The sequence below is a fragment of the Diabrotica undecimpunctata genome, chromosome 1 (assembly GCF_040954645.1).
Source record: "Diabrotica undecimpunctata isolate CICGRU chromosome 1, icDiaUnde3, whole genome shotgun sequence".
Lineage (NCBI taxonomy): Eukaryota > Metazoa > Arthropoda > Insecta > Coleoptera > Chrysomelidae > Diabrotica > Diabrotica undecimpunctata.
In genome coordinates, this window is record NC_092803.1 from 69244427 (window position 1) to 69267245 (window position 22819).

General features: G+C 32.2%; 1 protein-coding gene across 1 annotated transcript in view; it reads right to left on the minus strand.

Moving 5' to 3' along the window:
- LOC140450549 (putative carbonic anhydrase 3) overlaps window positions 1-22819 on the minus strand; it is a 101449-nt gene that overhangs the window by 523 nt on the left and 78107 nt on the right. The window contains exons 3-7 of the mRNA XM_072544207.1: window positions 21082-21231; window positions 19273-19396; window positions 19059-19164; window positions 11802-12029; window positions 1-811 (exon numbers count right to left, since the gene is read on the minus strand). The exon at window positions 1-811 is cut by the window's left edge and continues 523 nt beyond it. Coding sequence (XP_072400308.1) covers window positions 614-811; window positions 11802-12029; window positions 19059-19164; window positions 19273-19396; window positions 21082-21231 — 806 coding nt within the window. The 3' untranslated portion in view covers window positions 1-613. The remainder of the gene's footprint in view (window positions 812-11801; window positions 12030-19058; window positions 19165-19272; window positions 19397-21081; window positions 21232-22819) is intronic.

The following is a 22819-nucleotide window of genomic DNA, read 5'->3' on the forward strand; positions in this document are numbered from 1 at the left end:
AATTTATCATTCAAATTTTATAACATACTCCAATTAGGATTTTTCTCGATATGTTGGTATTAACTCAAATATAGAGACAAATCAAATCGAAATTAATTGATCATACCCTGAGACAAAATGATTATATAATAAAGAAAACTAAAAATAACAACCATGAAAAAATAAGAATCGCAAGGATACAATTTAAATATTCGTCTGGCTTTAATGCTGAATAAGATGATTTAAAATTGTTCAACATAGAAAAAATAGAGTAGAAACCAATTAGGGTACAGTTAAATGCCCAAAGATAAAAATTTAGTATTGTTCTGAAGCTATTTCCTTGTGGCATTTTAAAGTAATTACTATTTAAATGGGAATAAACCACAATTTAAGGGTAAAGTAAGTTTATTGGCGGTATTTCCACTTGGAAATTGAAACGAACGATTTTTTTGAAATTGAAATCTTTTGAACGATTTCCGAAGTAGAAACTGAAACGTCAATAAACTTACTTTAACCTTTAATTGTGGCTTACTCCCATTTAAATAATAATTACTATAAAAATTTAGGTCCTACACATGGAGAGCCGTAAATTTCATATGTCTTTAACTTGTATTCAATATGAATAATATAAATTTTAACGGTTTAGACATATAAACAAAGAAACCAATAATAATGTAACTGCTGGTATGCTTGTAGTTACTGCACTGTCTGGCATATTTCTCACTGGACTTACTTTGTGCAGTACTGTCCTGTCATTTAACGCTTGTAGAGATCGAAAGGTTTCTTTGAGAACTGAATCGTCATCGGTGTGCATTTTTTCAAATACTTCCACCTAAAAAAAGTACGGTGTAAAATATATTAAAGAAATACTGAAAAATTGATAATCTATTTTAAAGAAAAAATGCATTAAAATACTATCCTATAAGTCAATATTTTTGGAATAGAGAGATTAAGCTAAAAACTGTTAGGTTAGTTTAGGTTCTATTAATTTTTGCAAATATTTTTAGAAATATTTTTTTGTTTTCCTTTTCCAGCTCTATCCTTCTCCTCGTTAACTAAGGATGGAACGTCTTGATATTTTTACATGTAGCTGATAAAACGCGGAACTGACATCACAATACTAGCAACAATGTCCGACATACATTTAACAGGTGATTAACGTAAACATAGTTATTCCCGATATTTTAATGTTAAACAAGTAGCATTATGTGTTAAGTCAATAATTTATAGTATTATTTTTTGGTTAATTTATAAATTCGTTAAATTTTTACTATTTTGCGGTCCATGGTTGTTGAAAATATTGAACATGAGTTTTATACACAAAACATTTAAAATGGTGGGTTTAGTGCAGTCATTGAAGTGAAAAATACGGTCTTACCTTCGAATTTTTTACTGTGAACCGATTTGCATGAAATTTTGGAATTAGGCTAATCTTACCCTTAACTTCACAAGTGAAAATGATCTGAGCTCCGCCTATTATTTTTAAGGGGTGTGAACAACCCCTTAATGGAAAAATTGACCGTGAGCCATTTTATCGCTAGAAAACATGTCTAATAGTAAGTGGTGAAATTGTAAAGTGTTTTCTAACACAATTACCTCATAAGAAAAACATTTTCAACCCCTTGAAAATCTTACAACCCTTGCAAACAAACCCTAAATTAAAAAAATACTTTGGTATGACATAAAAAGATGTAAGTGTAGAGTAAGTAATATTTTATATATTCTATAATAATTATCAAATTTTTAACCCCCTTTTAACCCTTGAAAACTACCCCTAAAAAAAATTTTTAAAAATTAAAAATACTCTCGAAAATAATTATCATATTCTTAAGGTTTTCTACCCTTAAAACTGCCCCTAAATTAAAACAGTAAATATATATGATTACATATTTAAAAATAATTTAATTTAGAGTAAAAAGTTGCCATTTATTGAATAAAATATTTACAAATTATATACAATTGTACTATTATTATTAAAATATAATATTATTATAAATGACTCAATGTCGGAGTCGCTGTCACATTCGACATCTTCTGGCTGAATTGGAAGGCTATTTTGGCAGTTATCTCCACTGCACCTTCCACAGGTGCTATTACTAAACAGACCAACTCTTCTGCATCCGCAAGACGGTCCACATTCTTTTTTGCAGTTGCAAAAAATCATTTTCAGGAGTTCTTGTGGTGCGGGTGGATCTACAGACTTAAGTGGATTTAATAAACCGTCATTCATGACCCACCCCCAATCCGTTGGATGAATGGTTTTGTTGCCAAGCCAAATCTGGGTTTGAAGATAAACCCTCTTAGTATGTTAATTTCTGGCACCAACTAACGGTTGGAACTAAGTATGATAATTTTACAGCAGTTTTTTTCGTAGCAACTTTGAGAAAACTTTCATAGCGCATCTTTTCGAGATATTCTGATAAGCTTTCTACTCGACTCAGCATATTTTGTTGTGTATCTTTAGCACGGCCATAAAAACATACCATGCAATATTTACCTGCCTCTAAAATATCTTCGATTTCAGATGTATTATTCAAAAATATCTCTGCCTTACTTCTCAAATCTTATCTTATATATATATATATATATATATATATATATATATATATACATATTACAATAGTACACAAAGATTAGGACAAACAAGAACAACAATCCGACAACTTAACTCAGTATGGTGGGATAGACACCTAAAAATGAAGACAAAAACGCAGATTTATAAAACATTAGTGCGATGTATTATGACATATGGGGCTGAAAATTGGATCATAAACAAGAAAAACAGCAGTAAGATAGTAGCAACAGAGATGGAATGCCTGCGAAGATGCTGCAGAGTAACAAGAATGGATAGGAGAAGTAATGACGAAATAAAGCAAAGAACATCAATAGAAACAGACATACTAACATATATAGAACAAAAAAGATTAAAGTGGTATGGACATGTAAGAATAACTAGCGACAGCAGATGGATAAAGAGAATAACCGAATGGAGCATCATAGGAAGGAGGAAAAGAGGACGACCCCGAAAATCCTGGAGGAACGAAGTAGACGACGCCATGAGTAAGAGAGGCCTAAACGATGGAGAATGGAACAACAGAGAGAGATGGAAACGGTTGAGCGAGGGAAGGCAGTGAATACTGTAGAATCCCTAAATATATATATACAATAGTTTTGGGTCTCTATTATACTGCGTACTTTCACATTGCTCCAAATATTCACACTCCGAAATTTTAAGTTACTAAGTAGAAAACAATATAAATAAGTTTTTGGACCATAACTCCTTCAATTTTTATGCTATCACAATTTATAAAAAACCATTGTAAAGGTAATTAAGAGAGCTACAACATCCTTTATTGCAATATATAGTAAAAAAGCTTTTTCTAAAACGGTGAATGGTTAAAGGGCTTAAGAGAAGCTGTGATTGCGCTGCGACGCGCTCTTTAAACAGTCATATCTCCGTCAATTTTTGTTTGACAGAAAAAACAAAAAAACCAAATTGTTTGTCAGAAAAATATCTAAATTTTTTATTCCCACACTTTTATACGTATCTGTCGTCATTTTTGAGATAATATGAAAAAAAGGTGGTTTTTTTTTAAATTTGAATTTTTTTTTAATCGTGACTTTTTTGAAAAATATGTGTCTTGAAGCAGCCAAACTGATACAATCTATCAAACTCTTCATAATAAAGTATATTCTAGGAGGAATACGATTAATTTTAATTTTGGTGGAAATGGCACTTATGAAACCCATCGATTTATTATAATATTTATTATAAAATAATGATTTATTATAAAAGAAAAAACATTAGATGCTCCTCTTATTTGCAATACAGCTCACTTATTTTACATGCAAAAGATTTTAATAGTGCTCATTTTAAAGCTTATTTCAAGCACTACAAAACCCTTTTTATTAGAATGCCTAAAATGCATTTGCTCGCCGCTAGATGGCCTTGGCCACATCGATTAAATTTCAGACAAAATAAAAAACAGCTTTGATCTTTAATATCTAGCTCAATATTGCACTTAGAATACTTTATAAAAAACCATATAAAATTTTATATGTCCATTTATAAAACGTATATTTTTGGAGATATTTGCAAAAAACCGATGAAAAACGTGAAAAAATTGCAATTTTCAATTGCCAATAACTTGAAAAGTATTGGATTTTTCGAAAAACTTTATACATGATTTTTTGCTTAGAATTATGCCTTCTATCGATATCCGAGGTTATTTTAAAAAAAAATTCACTCCCGATAAGGGTTGGCAACCACCCCCAGGGTGGTTGCGGAGTTCAAATCATTTTCACTTTTGAAGTAAAGGGTAAGATGCTAACCTAATTCCAAAATTGCATGCAATTCGGTTCACAGTAAAAAAATTCGGAGCAATATGCTTCAATGACTGCACTAGTTGTACTGCATGTTATGTTTTTATGATATAAAAATAAAAAATATTGACTTTACAATATTACAGCCATTATATCTTTTATTTAAATATGAATAACAATGAAAATAAATAATTATTGTACATAATATATATGTACCAAAAGAATTTTTTCGTACACCACTGACATTCCGGAAGAGTCAGTCATTGTTACTAGCTGGGCTAGTTACTAGCTGGTTACTAGTTTGGACGCAAGTATTTATTAATAGATTACATCCTTAGTATACTATATCGATGATTCTTTCTAATAGACAAAGTAGTTAGTTAATCATCGGTATCTTCTAGACGGTCACCCCAGCGTTTTTAAGGTAGTGAAATTCTGCTTCGTCCTAGTTGTCTAAGATATTTTTTGTCTAAAGATTTTCTTACGATTCTGCTTTTCACAGAGTTTTATTTTTTGTATCCGTTCTAAGTTGTTCGAAACTCTCACAAATTAGTTAGTGAATATTTATTTATTTAAAGATTATTTTTACCCGTATAATTTCTACTTGAATTTTAGAAAAGTACGCTAATCCTTCTTTTATAAATAGCTTAGGGCCGGTTTCACCAACGACAAATAGCAGTCTATTCAATGAATACAGTTATTCGACCAATAAAACTGACATATCTGCGTTTCACCAACGTCAAATAAGACCTATTCTATGAATAAACTTCAAATAAGTTATTAGTCCAATATCGGCCAAATAAATATTTATTCTTCGAATAAGTTGACAGCTAACCTCACTTTAAATATCAATAATAAAGAAAATTCATTAGTTTAACTTGAAATTATCAACAATGTGTTGCAGGTAAACGTAATTATATCACACAATTTGAATTTTGTATACATATATATTTATTTGAAATTATTATCTTCATCATTATCATCCTCTGATGACGGAAATGAGCAGCGAAGGAGAAGACCACGCTTGCAGCTGCAACGAAGAAACCCTTTTGCTGAATTTGATGATGTGGACTAGGTTTAGATTATCAAAAAATTCAGTAGATCAATTATTAAATTTGATCGGTAACCAATTGCATCCTGTATGCAACAAAAATAGACCAATAGATGTGCGAAATCAATTGTTAATTGCTCTTCGTTTTTATGCAACAGGATCGTTTCAAATATGTACTGGTGATCACTTTAATGTTTCAAAAGCAACAGTTTGTCACATTGTAAGAAAAGTATCCCATTACATTGCCCTATTACGTCCTCAGTTTGTACAATTGCCACAAAACCGTAATGAATTAAATAAGGTGCAAAATGATTTTTACCAAATTTCAAGATTTCACCCATATAAAAATACAAGCTCCTGGAGGAGAGCATGGTGAGTTGTTCAGAAACAGAAAAGGATGGTTTTCGATAAATGTTCAAGCAACATGCAATGCCCAATTGAAATTTATAGATATAGTTGCTCGGTGGCCTGGAAGCGTACACGACTCAACAATTTTTAATGATTTCCTCTTACGGGCCAGACTTGAAAACAATGAATTTCCTGACTGCTACTTATTAGGTGATAGTGGATATGCTTGTAAGAAGTATTTGTTAACACCACTGCTAAATCCACAATCACTTTCAGAACATGCATACAACAGGGCTCACATACGAACTCGGAATGTTGTAGAGAGAGCATTTGGAATTTGGAAAAGACGTTTTCCATGTCTTTCAGTGGGTATGCGCATCAAGGAGCAAACAACGTTAGCTGTAATAGTTGCAACTACTGTCTTACATAATATGGCAATTGGAATAGGTGATGAAGTACCAAATGAAGAAATACCAATTGCATTAGAACAACCAGAACTTCCACTTCAAGAATTGCCAAATAACCATAATGCTGTAAGAACAGCTTTAATTAATACAGTGTTTTAGATATTATACTTTGACTTTGTGGAATTCACCTGATTAAGATGGTTTATTAGCACACTTCCCTGTATGTTATCCTGCTACTGTTATAAATGAATATTTGTCTTTTTTAGATTTAAAACAAGTTTACCCATACATAACTCTCATAACGTATTCTTAGATTTTTTCTTTTGTAATCATCCTCAGTCAGTAACTATAGTTCAAGCCTCTGATTTAATATTGGAGAATAATTTTCATCACACTGCAACTGAATGTGATATTTGTTTAGGTACTAGTTTTAACTGGTCATCCACTGAATCATACTTGGACTTTGAAAATTTTGATTATGGTTATCTTAATGATTATTGTGGACTTGTCAATTGGGCTTTAACTATTGTAAAGAATAATATTAAAACTACCATAAAAATTTTTATCAGGTATTGAGTAATGGTATGGCAAATTTTGTTCCTATTAAAAAGTGTGTTTCTTCTAGCTTTCCTCGATGGTATCCTTCCTGTCTCTAATGTGTCATATTGGGAAAAAAGAAGGCTCGTATGACCTTCAAAAATTCTCATTCCCGACTACATTATTTTTCTAGTTTACGATCTCAATGTAAAAAACTTGACTTGGGAGTGTTATAAAGCTTATATTTTTAGACGTACGGTACGATAGCGGAGAAATACGCGGATATTTCCGATATCTGCGAGGTTAGGCACAAGCTTTCTTTTTCTACCCCAAGTCACGCAAAAACAAAACATTAATAGATAGTCGCAAACTAGTGTAAAAGATACAAGAACTCAGACTATGTTCTCTCTCGTGAAATACTTGAAAGATAGTTGCAATTAGTGGTGCATAAGGCACAAATTCTCGTGTGTCTTATCTCGTAGTGTATGACAATTATTTATATCACGACTTAAAAAGTTATCCCGATCGGCTTATAACAATCGCACCCGGTCCTCGTAGGATTACGTTTAAGTTGTACATATTTCTCGCAAAATTAGTGGAAGCTGTAATATCGTATCAAGTTGCGGTATATCTAAGCAAGAGATATCCAAGAACAGAACAGATAAGATAAGGGCATGTCTTATGAGCTCGTACAGTAGTTACTGGTAAAGACTTGAAGCAAGAAAATATTGGACTGTATTAGTGCGCGGAACATTATATAGATACACTTGTCGTAGTTTTAGTTTCCGGTTTTCATTAGTTGTAGTATTAATAATATTATTAATATTTAGCTTTTTAATATATTTACGTATCTCTTTGTTAGGTTTTAGTTAGAATAAATGTGTTAAAATCACTTCTCTCTTAAATAGCAACAATTAATCTCGTGAACCTAACAAATCATTATTGAAAAAAAAGCATTGGTTGATGCCTTTATTGATACCAATTTATATGATAAATATATTAAACAATGTAATACTCATTCTATCAGTATGAGCTTGATGCAATAATATATAAACCACATATTATATTTTCTCTTTTCTAATCATCGATGTATAAATAATGATATGGTAAAATCCTTCTTAAGGGAATGCGCTAGCAGTGATGTATAACATTTACACAGATGGGTCTAAAAGTGAAACACAAAGTGGGTTTTGCATTTGTCATATCGGCCACCCAATACGTGGAGAAGTACCTACCGTATTTCAAATTATATACAATTTTTGTAGCAGAAGCCCTAGCAATAAAAAGAGCGCTAGACTGAAAAAAAAAACCAATTAAGAGAACTGTAATTATATGCGACTCCAAATCGGTTTTGTAAGCACTCATTGAATCTCCAATTAAACACTTTAAAAACGATATAATACTAAAAATTAAATCTAAACTAGATCTTTAATGCAGAAATAAAAAATATCAATTTTTTTGGGTTAAGGGACATTCATGTATTACTGGCAATGAAGAATATCTACATATGGCAGCCAAAAGTTCTTGTAGCACTCGAATAGAAGCAACTATTGAAAGTAGTAACGATTTCTTGTCCCTAATAAAGAAAGATGCCAAGAATAAATGGGAAATTCAATTCATCCAACTCTGCCCAATAGCAATCGTCACCTAACTTTTCTGCTTCCAAATCATATGCTTTCAATAGTACTAGAATTAAAATTCATCATGGTTGCTTTTCAGTCCATCTGTTTAAAATAGGAGTATTTCAAAGCCCTTTTGTGAGTGTAGCAACACTTTCGTGGATAACTTAAATCACATATTTTTCGAATGCACCAAACACATGGGATTATCCAAAGATTTATTTTTCAAATTGTACAAACCACACATTGCTGGTCCAGTTAATATATCATGTTTAATTGCCTCATTCAACAAATCAGGGTATGATCTCCGAATTGATTTTCTCAGGAAAACAAAAATAAATATTTAGCATAAACAGCTTAAAAAAATTGAAGTTGTCACTAAAATACAATTGATATGCACAAATACATACTATTTAAAAATATGTATATGTATTACAATAATTTAATTTTAAGTCAGTAATATTACATTAATAAGATCTGCGGCTAATGAACAGAGTTCACCAAAACTCTCCACACATACATGCATACATACACTTCTCTCTTTATATTTATTGGGCTAGATTTAAGCTTTTCAGGAAGCAGTCTTGCTGGTACATTAAGTACACAGCAATGGCCTATTCTTAGTGAATCAGTACCTAGGGAACATTAGATTAACTAATACTTTCATACATACAAGGGTCTAATTATCAGCCTCCCAACACAAGCCCTAACTAGAGATATTTTGCTACTATTCTCTTAAGTTTTCGTTTCTTTTTGTATGCTTTACAGTTTGTACCCCTTATTTTTATCAGTAGTTCATATCTGCGGTTTCGAGTAATCGTTTGATTCTTTTGGTCAAGTTTTGTTTTTGCAGTGCATATCATATTGTGGTATATTGTTATCCTGTACACTTTAGTTTTCATGTCGATATATCAAGATTTTATCTGTTTACACTCTGTCGTTTAATCAGTCTGGTACTTTATTAGCTTTTGTAATTTGGCCTGTTACTTCATCTTCTTAAAAATTTGTCGACAAAAAAATTTTATTATCTAGGATATGCTGACGATAGTGCAATCTTGGTCAGGGCAAATTCCTCCAGGTTATATCCGGGAAAATGCAAGTATCCCTAAGTATAGTTGATAACTGATGTAGACAAGAGAGACTGACAGTCGATGCTCGAAAAACACTTAAAGTCTTAAAAGCAATTACAAATCAGATAAAATGGCCAAACAAGGCTTATTAATGCCATTTATTGGACCGGAACCTTTCTACAGCGTTGCAAAGGCAACAACAAGAATAGCTATAAGAAAGTGGGTAGCACATAAATCTCTGGGATGGTTAAGGAATTTACCAGGAAAAAGATAGGACAAACAGTGCATTATATAACATTTGCCAAAATTTACTTAGAGAAATAAATAAATTGCTGGTGTGCAATTAAATTATTTGAAAATATTCTGTTCAAGGTAAATATATTATTTACACACCCTTTGATGGTTCTAAGGCCAGCCTCGAGCCTCGCCTTGAAACTCACATTCAGAAAAAAATTTATTTATGTCAAAGAAAAAACATTTGCAAAATTCCAGTAAAAAGCTTTAGCATGCAATCAACTAGATCAGTAACCAATTTAGGGGTCTTTAAAGGGTTTTCAATAGAATATTTTAAGTAAAAAGTTTTATCTCAAGCAGATGGAACAGTTTCAGGATTTTCTCAACTTTTTCAGTTTTTTTTACGTGTACGAATAATCCGTAATTTCGACATGTTATGGGAGCAGACGCACAAAAAAAATGAAAATACTTATTATCCAAGAAAAAGTAGAAGGCCGAAGATCACGAGGAAGATCCATAACAAGATGGATCTACCAAATTACAGGAATATGCAAAAGACATATGCATAAGTTAAAAGAAATGACCACAGGCATACCATAAAATCTTTGGAGACAGACCATACACGATATCACGATGACACCTCCACTCCCTCCGGGTGGTCATGACTGAAGAGAAATAGTCGGGACAATTACAATAAAATGAGTTTATAATATGGAAAGCTACACTAAAAATAAAACAAATATCACTAAAATTAGCCAATAAATTATTCTTTCAATTATATTATACTCAGCCGACATGTGATCACTGGAAAAACTTTATCTGAAATCCTTCGGTTAGGTTAGGTGAAGGTAAATTATATACAAATATAATAATACTCTGTAAATGTAGTAAAAGAAAAAGTACATGGTACAAATCAATTAAAATAATAACTCGGATTAAGAGGTCAAAAAAAATATTAGAAATTCAAAGAAAAAACTGTTAAAGAAACTGGCAAAATATGCGAAACTATACATGAATGGAACATTCAACAGATAAATCTCTGGTATGGCTCAATATACAGAGTTTTTCAATAGGGATTCTCAACGTTTACAGTTGGTCTTAGCTAGTATTTATTCACTCTGTCTTGCCTAGTCCCCGTGGATGGATAAAGCGTACAATAATAAAGGCGAATTATAAAATTGTTTTATCCAAATTATTGTTTTCTTCGGCCAACGGGGTGTTCAAAATAACAAACAGAATGGTCGAATTTGGGACGATACCAATCCAAATAAGATCCAAGAGGGCCAATGGATATTTCTTTGAGAACGACGTTGACTAGGCCATAACGATTATTACCAACTATTACTCTGCGCGAGCAACTTGATGGTATGGTTATATCACATGAAGATAATGTCAACTGACCATTGAGGTCGCGCGAATCCCAATAAACTCTTTCTTGAGTCTTTTTTTTGTAAATCTCAGGTCTACACGAATAAGTCACAAATCACAGCGTCACTTAAAGCCAATATAACCCATGCCTCTGTCAAATTCGTTTTAATTTATGTGTCAGAGTAATGGAAAATTACATATTTTGACTTTGTGCTAACCAAGAAAGCCATGGTGGATATTTGGACGATGTTATATTCCATACATAATTGCTTCTAGATGCCTAAACGAATAAAAAAATCGATAAATGTCACACAGACACACACTTTGTTTTATTTAAATTTAAAGATAGGAAAAGCTTTATTAAACGCCCTATAGCAACAAGCAGAGGAATGTTATTGGAAAAGCTGCCTACTCATAGGAATAAAAGAAAAGATAATGAAGATTTTATTTGCTGTCCTTCGATATCTAATGTAACCTCTAAGGTAATACCAAAAGAAGGATGCTAAATGGAGTTTTCCAGTCGGTGGTAACCTATGCTGCTCCCGTTGGTGTAGCGTACTGAACACTGCAAAATACGCTAAGCTGATGGAGACTTCGCAAAGGCGAATGCTCCTCAGGGTATCTAGTGCATATAGGTCGGTTTCAAATGAGGCTCTATATGTCATTGGAGCGGTGATACCGATCGTTTTGTTGTACAAAGAGTGAGCGAGAGTGTATGAGAGGAGGATGAATGGAAATATATAGTAGATATATTATTAAATTAAATATAATGTAGATTAAAACAATTAAAAATATATATGTAAAAGCCGTATTAAAAAGGAGTTGAGAGAAGAAAACAATAGTACACAAACTATCTAATGCTTACTTGTTCTTTTGAAATTGGAATGGTATTGGTAAACACAGTCCAGATAATGCCTTCAGTGCAATTTGGAGTTGTCAGGGAACCGTCATATCTGTAATAACCTGCCAGGTCTCTGGGTAGGTAGTTCTTAATCATAAATCCATCGATTTCATCGGGTACGTTTAACTTAGTCTCCAATGTTGTTATTTTATTTAGAAGAGGATCGAAATCTTCCACACTGTCTGGTGATAACTGAAAATAATAAATAGTAAATATTCAATATTTTTAATGATGAACATATTATAATCATCCCATACGTAGATTTTTATATACTACGTGATCGAAGTTTTTTTACCATACTGTAAATAACATGCAAAACTATTGTTATTTACTAAATTAAGACACTTTGCTATAGTTTTGGACGTATCAGTGACGAAATTATTAAAAATATCAGATAGATGCCTTTTTGTTAAATTGTATTAAATGGAATCATATGTCAAGGCACACCTCATTTCAAAGCTCGATTTATGTTCTTTGCAATACTTATTAGTTTCAGCCCAAAAGCATCAAAATATTTAATTTAATAAGAAAACTTACAATGAAATAAAAGCTTCCTTTTGTAAAATGGTATCAAATTTTCAAAATGTTTTCGATCCTATCAGATCCTCCTCCATCATGATGTCAGATGACTCTTAAATTACATAATTTAAATAACTAACTTTATAATTAATAAGACGCTAGGTCGATGATAACGGATTACATTTTTTAAGGGGATGTACAATTCCCCAGCTCTAAAAAGGGAACCTTATGCCCTGAGAGGTAACAACCAAATATTTTTTAGAGAAGGAAGTAAAATTTTTTTTGAAATAACAAGACCTTTAAGGTAAGTGATAGGTTATTTTTTTTTAAATCATCAAGTAGTATATGCTGCTCCAAGGCTGCCCGCCTTGGAGCATGTTACCTTGGGAAAGGATCACTACAGGAGCAATGGGACCAATTTGTGGCATTAGAGTTAGAAGGCCCTGATGGTTTCCAGGGCAACATGGTTTCTAACTTGTCTGCTTCGAACTGAAGACGACCAATAGTCAGAAATACGTATATAAGGTTGCCTTCCATCGGTATACCTTTTTTGGTTTTCTATTTTGCGAGACATGCCGTTACATTTTACTTTTATTATATACTTGCAGTATTATTTTCCATTTATTTTTAACATTTCAACGTTTGTCATCCTTTCTCCAGATAGCTGTAGCTTCCTCCGTGGTTATTGTTAGTTGTTGCCCTGGAAACCATCAGGGTATTCTAACTCTAATGCCACAAATTGGTTGCATTGCTGCTGTAGTGATCCTTTCCCAAGTTAACATACTCCTTTTCTAACTTGGATGCACCGTAACGAAGACGACCTATAGTCAGAAATACGTATTTACGGTTGCCTTCTATCGATATACCTTTTTTGGTTTTCTGTTTTGCGAGACATGCCATTACATTTTACTTTTATTATTCACTCGCATTATCCTTTTCCATTTGTTTTTAACGTTTCAACATTTGGCATTCCTTTCTCCAGATAGCTGTAGCTTCCTCCGTGGTTATTGTTAGTTGTTGCCCTGGAAACCATCAGAGTATTCTAACTCTAATGCCACAAATTGGTCGCATTGCTCCTGTAGTAATCCTTTCCCAAGTTGATATACTCATTTACTAACTTGGCTGCACCGTACTGAAGACGACCAATAGTCAGAAATACGTATATACGGTTGCCTTCCATCGATATACCTTTTTTGGTTTTCTGTTTTGCGAGATATGCCATTATATTTTACTTTTATTATTCACACTCATTATCCTTGTATGTAAAAAATTTCAAACTGGTATCAAGCAACGTAATAGTTCGATAGTTAGATGGGTCATTCTTGTTCTTGTCTCCTTTTTTGTGTATACGGATCGTTATACTTGATTTTTGCTTTTGGAAGAGCTTTTGATAAAGCTCTTCCTCCATATTTTAGTAGTTCAATAGTAATCGTATCCGGCTTTTCGGTTTTTTAATCTTCTTATATTCTTAATCACCTCTTCTTCTGTTATTGTTACCAGCTGGTTTTCTGTCTCTCAATCTTCTTCATCGAGCTCTCTATCTTCGTCCTTGTAAAACTGTTCTATATACTTTTTCCATTGTTCTGCTTGTATACTGTTTATGTTGTTATACTCGTTAAGAGATTTTTTCCTTCCCTTTACCGTCTTCCACACTTTTCGTTATGCAGCGTATAAATTGCGTTCCATTTCTTTTATGAATTTAGACCAATATTCCCTCTTTAAATTTCTTATTTGCGAGTTGACATAATTTCGTGTCGTTATATAGTGCTGGTAATTTGTGGATGTCTTATACAAATTTGAATATTGATTCATCTGTTAACATACAAAATATTCGACTTCAGAGTTTTCGCTGCATTTCTTTATTAGTGTCTTTTTTTTATTTCGTTTATCCTTCTTCCTTCCTTCTTCCACCATTATATTTGTTAAGTCTTGTTTAAGGTTATTTTTTCACCTTTATCATGGTTTCCTTGTTATTCTCTTCTGTCTGGCCTTTTTTCATTTCCGTTGACATACCTAATATGCGTTCTCTATTATGCACTTTTAGAAATGTTTAAATGTTTTTACATTTTGTTTAAAAAAACTTTTGCAATTAATGTATAAATCAAATCCAATTATTGTATAAAAACTATATTTTGTTCACATTTTTAATGTGTTCGCGTATTCCTTACGCCATCTATTCGATAAAACCCAGACGAACAAGTTAGTAAAGTTTCAATCTTGTATTCTATTTCAAATTATAATACCTAACCATCTAACCATCGTAAATAAATATCTACTCGCATTTCTGCTATCCGTTTACCAATTCTTGTATTCCGAACTGACGCGACGCTTTAATATTTATTTGCAAGACGAAGTTAGATAGACTCACCATACACAATCACTAAAATTAAACTTATTTTATAGATAAGATATGTAATTATTTAATCAATTAATTCTTCATTGCAAATTAGTAATTTTAAAATAAATCGGAATCTTCAAATAACCTAACCGAACACAGGTATATTTATTGAGCCATGTGAAGGCACTGGCAAAATTTATTTCTGTGTGTCGGTATAATAGTAGCATCATCACAATGCTGAACGACGTGATACTTTTGGTAGGACATATCAATGTAAAGTTTATTAAGGCTTTTAAAATTTCTATTGAACTATAACCCTCTATAGCGAGGTAAATTTGGTTATAACGAGAGAAAATAAGCATATAGCAATCTACTGCTACGTAAAAATACTTGACCAAAACTCTACAACTTCCCGCCGAAAATGCTTTATCCTTCGGCAAAAATTCTTTTCATTTTATCGAACTTCTTAAACAATACCCTATCTCACCGTCAGACATTCTAGTAAGTTTCGGTGTCGCTTTACTCTTTATAAACATTCCTATATAACTCATTCTGAAAACTAAATACAGTATCCCGCAAGACCACTTATCGCTCATTAAACATTGTACGTCCATCACTTATTTCAACTTCCAAAATCAATTCTACAGACAAATAAATAGTGCCCCAATGGATCATCTAGAGTGAAATTACAAGATCACTACGTAATTTCAGCTATGTCTAGAGATCGGTTTGTTTGGCATCTAGGAATCGTGCATTTAGCAGATAATTTGATGATGCCTTCGATTGGATACTTTATCTGAACGTTTTGTTCTTCATTATGGACCTTCAAAACATCAATTGATAGACGAATCGATGATTCGTTTCAAGGGTCTCAGTTGTGTAAAGCAATTTATGCCTCTAAAACCCATCAAGAGGGTTTATAAAGTTTGGGTTCAACCTGACGAGAATGGATATGCTTGCCAATTTCCAGTACATTTTGGGAAAACTAATGATCAACCTGAAAATGATTTGGGCCAAAGAGTTATCTTGGATTTAACTCAAGAGTTGGTGGCAAAATGATATCACGTTTTTTTTTGATAACTTTTTCAACTCTGTGCCCTTACAAAAAACGCTTCACACAAAATTTATTTATGTGTGCGGCACTGCCAGGACTAACCAAAAAGATGTCCCAGAAGACTTAGCATCTGACAAAGAATTACACATCCAAGGACAATCGGACTGGAGAGTCAGCAAAGATGAACTGGTGTTTGTAAAGTGGAGAGATCGGAAAATAGTGCATTGTTTGGGAAATCATCAAAACCCTTCAGAAGAAGCAACTGTTTCTCGCAAGCTTGCAAGCAAGAAAACAGAAATTCACAAGTCATGGCCTGTCCAACGATGCTTAAAAAATATAACCAGCATATAGGCTATGTTGACAAAATAGATACGCAAAAATCTGTGTATGAAATTGACCGCAATTTAAAGAGCTGGTGACACCGAATTTTGTGGCATTTTATAGATATATGTATGGTAAATTCTTTCATTCTCTTCCAACGAAAAGCTAAATGTGGGGTTCCAAACCTGAAATTTTTAAAGTTATCTGTAGCTTCAGGGTTAATCGGCGTCAGTGGTATTAAACCAATGTTTGCATATGCTACGACACTGAACATCTAAACGATGTGCTTTTTGTAGCGCTAGTAGGGATCCTCACAGAACATCGAGTTAGAATCTATGGAGAAGCTATGAGCATATTAACGTGTGTATTAAAAACGGCGTAGGTAGGCGTGGCTAACTGTGATATCAATATGGCGGTGGGATCATGGCCGGACTCAATAATATTAAAACTACTATAAAAATATGACTAGGTATTCAGAAGATTTAGTCACAATCTACAAAGTGCAATACATTTTTAATAAACTATGATTTATTTATCCCGAGGTAAACATTAAAAACACGATATATTATACATAAAGATAAATTAGTACAGTCAAATACTATTAATTTATTCGCTGAAGTACGGGCCATTACTTTGTTTACATATTTGTATACTAACCTGTGGAACGTTATTCCTGAAGATTTTTTATTAACATTGCTTCTGCCACTGCAACTACGTTGGGAACAAGAAACCATTATTATGCACTATCACAATATATTATTACAGTTTCTATAAAAGTATTATAAAACTAAAAGTATTCGAAAAACGACAAACGTAAACAAACATATACGATCTCTCAAAAGTGTCAAAACAATATGGCCGAAGTGAGGTCGTTTTTAGTCACGTGATGCCCTCTCCATAGATTCTAACTCGATGTCACAGAACCAGGTGGAAGTGTGAGACGTAAGGTTGGATTGTGCGTTACCGAAAAAAGAACTGGTTTTCATTGTATCATAAAAAGTAACCTACGTTTTGTACTATTATTTAGTTATCAGATGTTTATTTGCTTAAAAAAAATTTCTTGTTTTCCAGTGGTATCATGTCGAAACCATAGCCTATTAAAAAAGAAATACGTAAAAAATTATTATTTTTCACTTTTTTGTTTTATCTTTTGTTTATCTCAATTTTTGATTGTAAAAGTTTTCAGGAAACAAATTGTTCATTGAACGTAATAGTTTCACATTCCTTTCTGATTGTATGACAAGAATTTGTGTTTAATATTCTTTGTTAATCTTCCTCGGTATTCTTCTTTTGTGCTTACGATTTCACTATCTTCCTTACGTCATGTGTACTTCGATATGTATTGTATGGTATATGTAAAATGTATGTATACTGATGTTTTTTATTTCTGTATTTTAATCTTTTATGTTTAAAGTACTTGTTCTAATGCTGTTAATATTATATAATCTGTTAATTTTTTTTATTCCTGTTTCACATTGTCAATATCCGTTGTTCTGTTTTCTGCTATTTTTTCTTCTAGTCTATTTGTTTCTAATATTTTATATTCTTTTTCTTCTTCTTTTATGCTTGTTAATCGACGGGTAATTGCCTTTATGGAAGATTATCACACCATCTCTTTCGTGGTCGGCCGACACTTCTACCACTTGGTGATTTGTACTTTGCTATTTTAACAACTCTTGTGATTGCCATTGTACTAATATGATAGTTTCATTTAATATGATTGAATCCATCATCCAGCCTTAAGAGTCCACTGCTGAACATAGGCCTCTTCCTCATGTTTCCAACCCCGTCTATCTTGCGCCGCTCTCATCCAGTTTTTATTGAGTCTTCTTAAATCGTCAGTCCATCTTGTAGGTGGTCGACCGACGCTTCTCTTGTCTTCCCTTGGCCTTCATTCCAATAACCTCTTTGTCCATCGCCCATCTGTAATTCTGGCTATGTGTCCTGCCCATCTCTATTTTAGTCTGGCTATCTTCTCGATGATGTCAGTCACTCCAGTTCTTCTCCTGATGTCTTCGTTGGTTATTCTGTCTCGCAGAGTTATTCCTAACATGGACCGCTCCATTCTTCTCTGCGTGACTCTCAGTTTGATAGCTGCTGCTTTTGTTAAGGTAAGTGTTTCTGCTCCGTACGTCAAGACTGGGAGGACGCACTGATCAAATACCCTTCTCTTTAGGCATGTGGGCAGCTCACTTTTAAAAGTTTCTCTCAGTTTTCCAAATGCTGCCCACCCAAGGCCAATTCTTCTCTTCAGTTCATGAGTCTGGTTATCCCTGCCAATCATAATTTCATGTCCCAGGTATTTATATCTATCTACGAGTTATATTTCTTTCCCACCAATACTGATGTTCTGGTTAGGTACCAAATTGGTCATGATTTTTGTTTTCGAGATATTTATATTTAAACCTACACTTTCTGTAGCCACAACGAGTTCCTGTACCATCTCTCTGTTTAGATACTCTCCATCTATTTTTATTTACTTTGTCATCCAATCCAAATTCTTAAAAGCATGTTCTAGCACCGTATTAAAAAGTTTAGGTGACATTGGGTCTCCTTGTCTAACCCCCCGTTCTATTTTTATACGATTACTGTTAGTATGTAATCTGACAGTGGTTGTTGCCTGCAGGTATATTTTGTATAATAATTTAGTATATCTATAATCTAGCCTGCATTCTTTAAGCGCCTGTAATATTTTGCCTAGGTCAACTGTGTCAAAGGCATTGTGAAAGCTGCCTTCTCTATTAGGGTTTTTATACTTTGTAGGTGGTCATTTGTTCCGTAACTTTTTCGGAATCCCGATTCGGAATTATGGTTTAATAATAAGGTTTAATCTTTTTTTAATAAATGTGATATAAATAAGTATAACATGATAAGTTTGCATTCTAAAATATTGATTTTCTATGAAAACAATTTTCAAATAAAAATTGATTCTCAATAATTGATGCCTCCAAATAAATATTTTATAATATAACTTTATAATATAACTTACATCAAATAAAACAGCAAACACAGCTATCCCGCCAGGATGCTTTTCACCTTCTTGAAAATTACCCCACCTTTTAGCATAGTGAACAAGATGCAATTCCAAAGGAAATCTAAAAGTTATAAAAAACAAAAGTGAAATAATATATGAGATCTATATCTATATATATATATATATATATATATATATATATATATATATATATATATATTTATATCACCTGTAGCGATCGATAGTATGTTCTGATTTCCAATGAAAGTGAAGATGGTCCAATTGAAAAACATCTGGCAGCCCCCCTCCACTTATTTCTGGTATTGGATCACGTACTTTCAGCCGAACTTCCGCTGAAATTTAAAATAAATTTCAGATTATTTTTTTTTACTTTAGAAATAATAGAAAAATAAGGTTAATTAATAAAATAAATAACTCTATTTATCGAATTAATTTTTTTTCCAAAACTTAGACATACCTAATTATTTAAATAAAAAAAATGTGACATATGGATATTCCAGAAACAAATTGGTATAAGTCAATAAATGTTTGTGAAAATAGTTGCGGAAAAATGAAGAGCCATTAAAAATAAATAAACCGTCTTTATTGATCATAATATAAGTATTATCTTCATAAATACAAACAGAGAAATTAAAAAATGTTTATTCTTTTTGAAAAATAACGACTGTTTACCAAAAATATTAACTTATGTCCACCGAAAATAAAAAACATAATTAAACATTCTTATTACTTAAGTTAAACGGCCACACGAAATAGAACCACATAACTGTGTACAGTACATTGTACATTACTTTATAACTGTGTACATTAATTTCGAGAAAGAAAAAAGTTACTTTTATCTATAAACCGTTTAAAAACATTAGCTTATAATCTCAATTACACAGCTATTTACACGGGCGGTTGTCCATAGAAATTGGACTACCGTCTTTTTAAGAATCAGTGTGCCATGCAAAAAAGACCAATGTACCACATAGGGCTTTTTACAACAAATATCATAGTGGACATCATTACTAACAAATATTTTAAAAGCTTACTCCCAATAAAATTTGAAACATTCTTTTCATTCTTCTTTTAAGCTATATACAACCAGTAATAACAATTCATCTGATGTGACAGATTGCAAATTAATTTTTGTTTTTCTCATTTCCATAATAACGAAATGTATACTGATGTACATCACAAATTCAACCATTTTACATTATTAGCTCTTATTTCAATTTTTTTGCAGTAATAATACATGATTTCCAAATGTACCAATAAAAAAAATAGCGTAAAGTATTCGTGGATAACTGGTCTTTAAAACACTTGCTCTATTTCGAGAACTCCGGCTGCCTCGAAAAATCGGCGGTGTTTTAAAATACCTCAATATCCACTTATACTTTAATATACTATTTACTCCGAATAGAACATACTATTTTTTTTCAAACGTTGCAAAATAATGTTACTTTGACAAATATGAAAAATCGCCAATGTTTGCGCTAATCGTTAAGTTTTGTGAACGGTTGTGCTTATTGTCGCCCAAAAGTACGAATATTATGTCTGATTCAGAAGATCCCACGGGATCACGTATTCCTGCAGATATTTTGTGTACTGCAAATACTGTAACCGGTGAATTATTGCTACCAAGTCCACTACGGTTTGCGAAGCTTTTGAGTTTTTTACTTTTACACTTTTGTGCCTAGGCATAAAAGCTCTTCACTTTTATGTCAAGGCGTAAAAGTAACATTTTTATATTGCCAATCACGTCACAAAAATTATTAATTATTACTTTTGTAAAATTTGAAAAAAAAAATGTATTAATCGCGTAAATATTATAGAGCATGCTAATGTGTAATCCCACTATTGCAAACAGTAAAAAAATTGTTTAAAAAAAAGATTAAGTAATATTAAACCGACATATCAAGCAAAAATAAATGAAGAATCCATTTCAATTTGTCTTTTAAAGAGTAAATGTTAATTTTTTATTACAAAATGTTATAAAACGTTATACGCGCAAGGTAAATAATGTCGTCCTTACCTGAATGGCCGTTATTTTTTACCAAAATGGCTGCTTCTCTTCCGTAACCAAATAAACTAAATGGAGAAAAATCAGCTCCTTCCGCTATCGATCTTGAGAGGGCTATGGGACTCTGCTTTAATCCAGTTTGGCACAATTCAGCCCAATGACCTGAAACGATACGGAATGTAACAATTGCCAGTAATATAGAAAAAATATTTATGCAGTAAAACCTCTCAATAACGGCCACAAAAAATAAAAAAAAAGTGTTGGCCGTTATATAAAGATGAACGATAATATCAGGTTTTTCAGTCCACAAATACATACAATATATTTGGAACTGTCTTCCACTATTTTAATATACTAATACAAAATAACAATACGTACTTTACTAGGAAAAAACAGAGGATAAGCTTTTTTAAGGTATTTGTTAACTTTTGTTTGTTTTACATTTTTTAGGTTTGATTTAAGAACCTCAACTTCACATTTAAGTAAAAATTCGAAACACATCCATAAAAATTTCACCATTATTTTTGCCTAATAAATAATTTTATATTGCACACACTCCCTTAACTTTGCACACACCTCGCTCATATTAGATAAAATAGATTTTGGATCACTATTGTCAGAATAGTTTTTCCCAACATTATCTCGCAGTTTTTCAACAATGTCCGTAATACTGAAGTTAGGGCTCTCTGTAGGTATATCACTATCAATGGAAGCAAATTCATTCAAAGATATAATATTTTACCAATTTGTTATGGTTAAAAGGTAAAAATTTAGATAAATATACGTATTAAAATAAAAGTAAGAACTTAAACGTTAAACAATACCTATGCTAATTTAGGTTTATTAGTTTCAACAAATTACTGTTAAACAAATTTATATTTGAGGAGCAGACTTTCAAATTGCACTTAGTTTATATTTTCACATTCTGTCTTCGAGGTGGCGGTGGATTCGTCAAAACATCATTAGATATTCTAAACGTAATATTTCACGTATATTTTTGGCTTCAAAAATCACCTAGACAAACAAAACGCATTTTGTCCAGTAGCGAGAGACAAACAAATAGCGCTATTTTGCTTCCATTGCTTTTTTACCATGTAAGGACTTTATTTTGTTATCAGACATTGTAGGAATCAACAGTATATGATATTATTGGTGCTTAATAAGTTGTTTTTGATTACAATAATAATATTAAAATGAGTGGAGGTGAGCATATGTTGGGTGATACAAATAGAGGAACGAGAAAAGAAAAATAAATACTACAGCAAACGAACGTAAGAGAGAAATAAGGTAAATTGTAGGTTATATTGTGTTCTGGTGATTTAATTTGTTTTAGATATTGAGATTTAGAGTTACTGAATTTTTAAAATCATTGTGTTCATAAATCAAAAAAATTTGAATGTACCGAACTTTTGTTGCCCGACATAAAAATCATTAGACAGAATTTCTACGATAATGGAGAATATACTAAAAATGCTTAGGATAACACTTTTGCACAGATGATGGATATAAAGGAAATAAACAGGCAAAGGAAGAGGAAAGGTGGTAAATCACATGATTTTCACACAGAATTTTAGGTAAGTTTTTATTTAAATAGACCGAGTTTCAGCATCAGTACATATTGATCTCTCGATTACAGAATACTTTGTAATATCTCAGATTGAGTATTTTTTTAGGTTTGACATAATAGCAAAAAAGTCTTTATTTGCCAAAAATTATTTTTCTCTATTTTTAATTACGGTCCTAGAAGAAT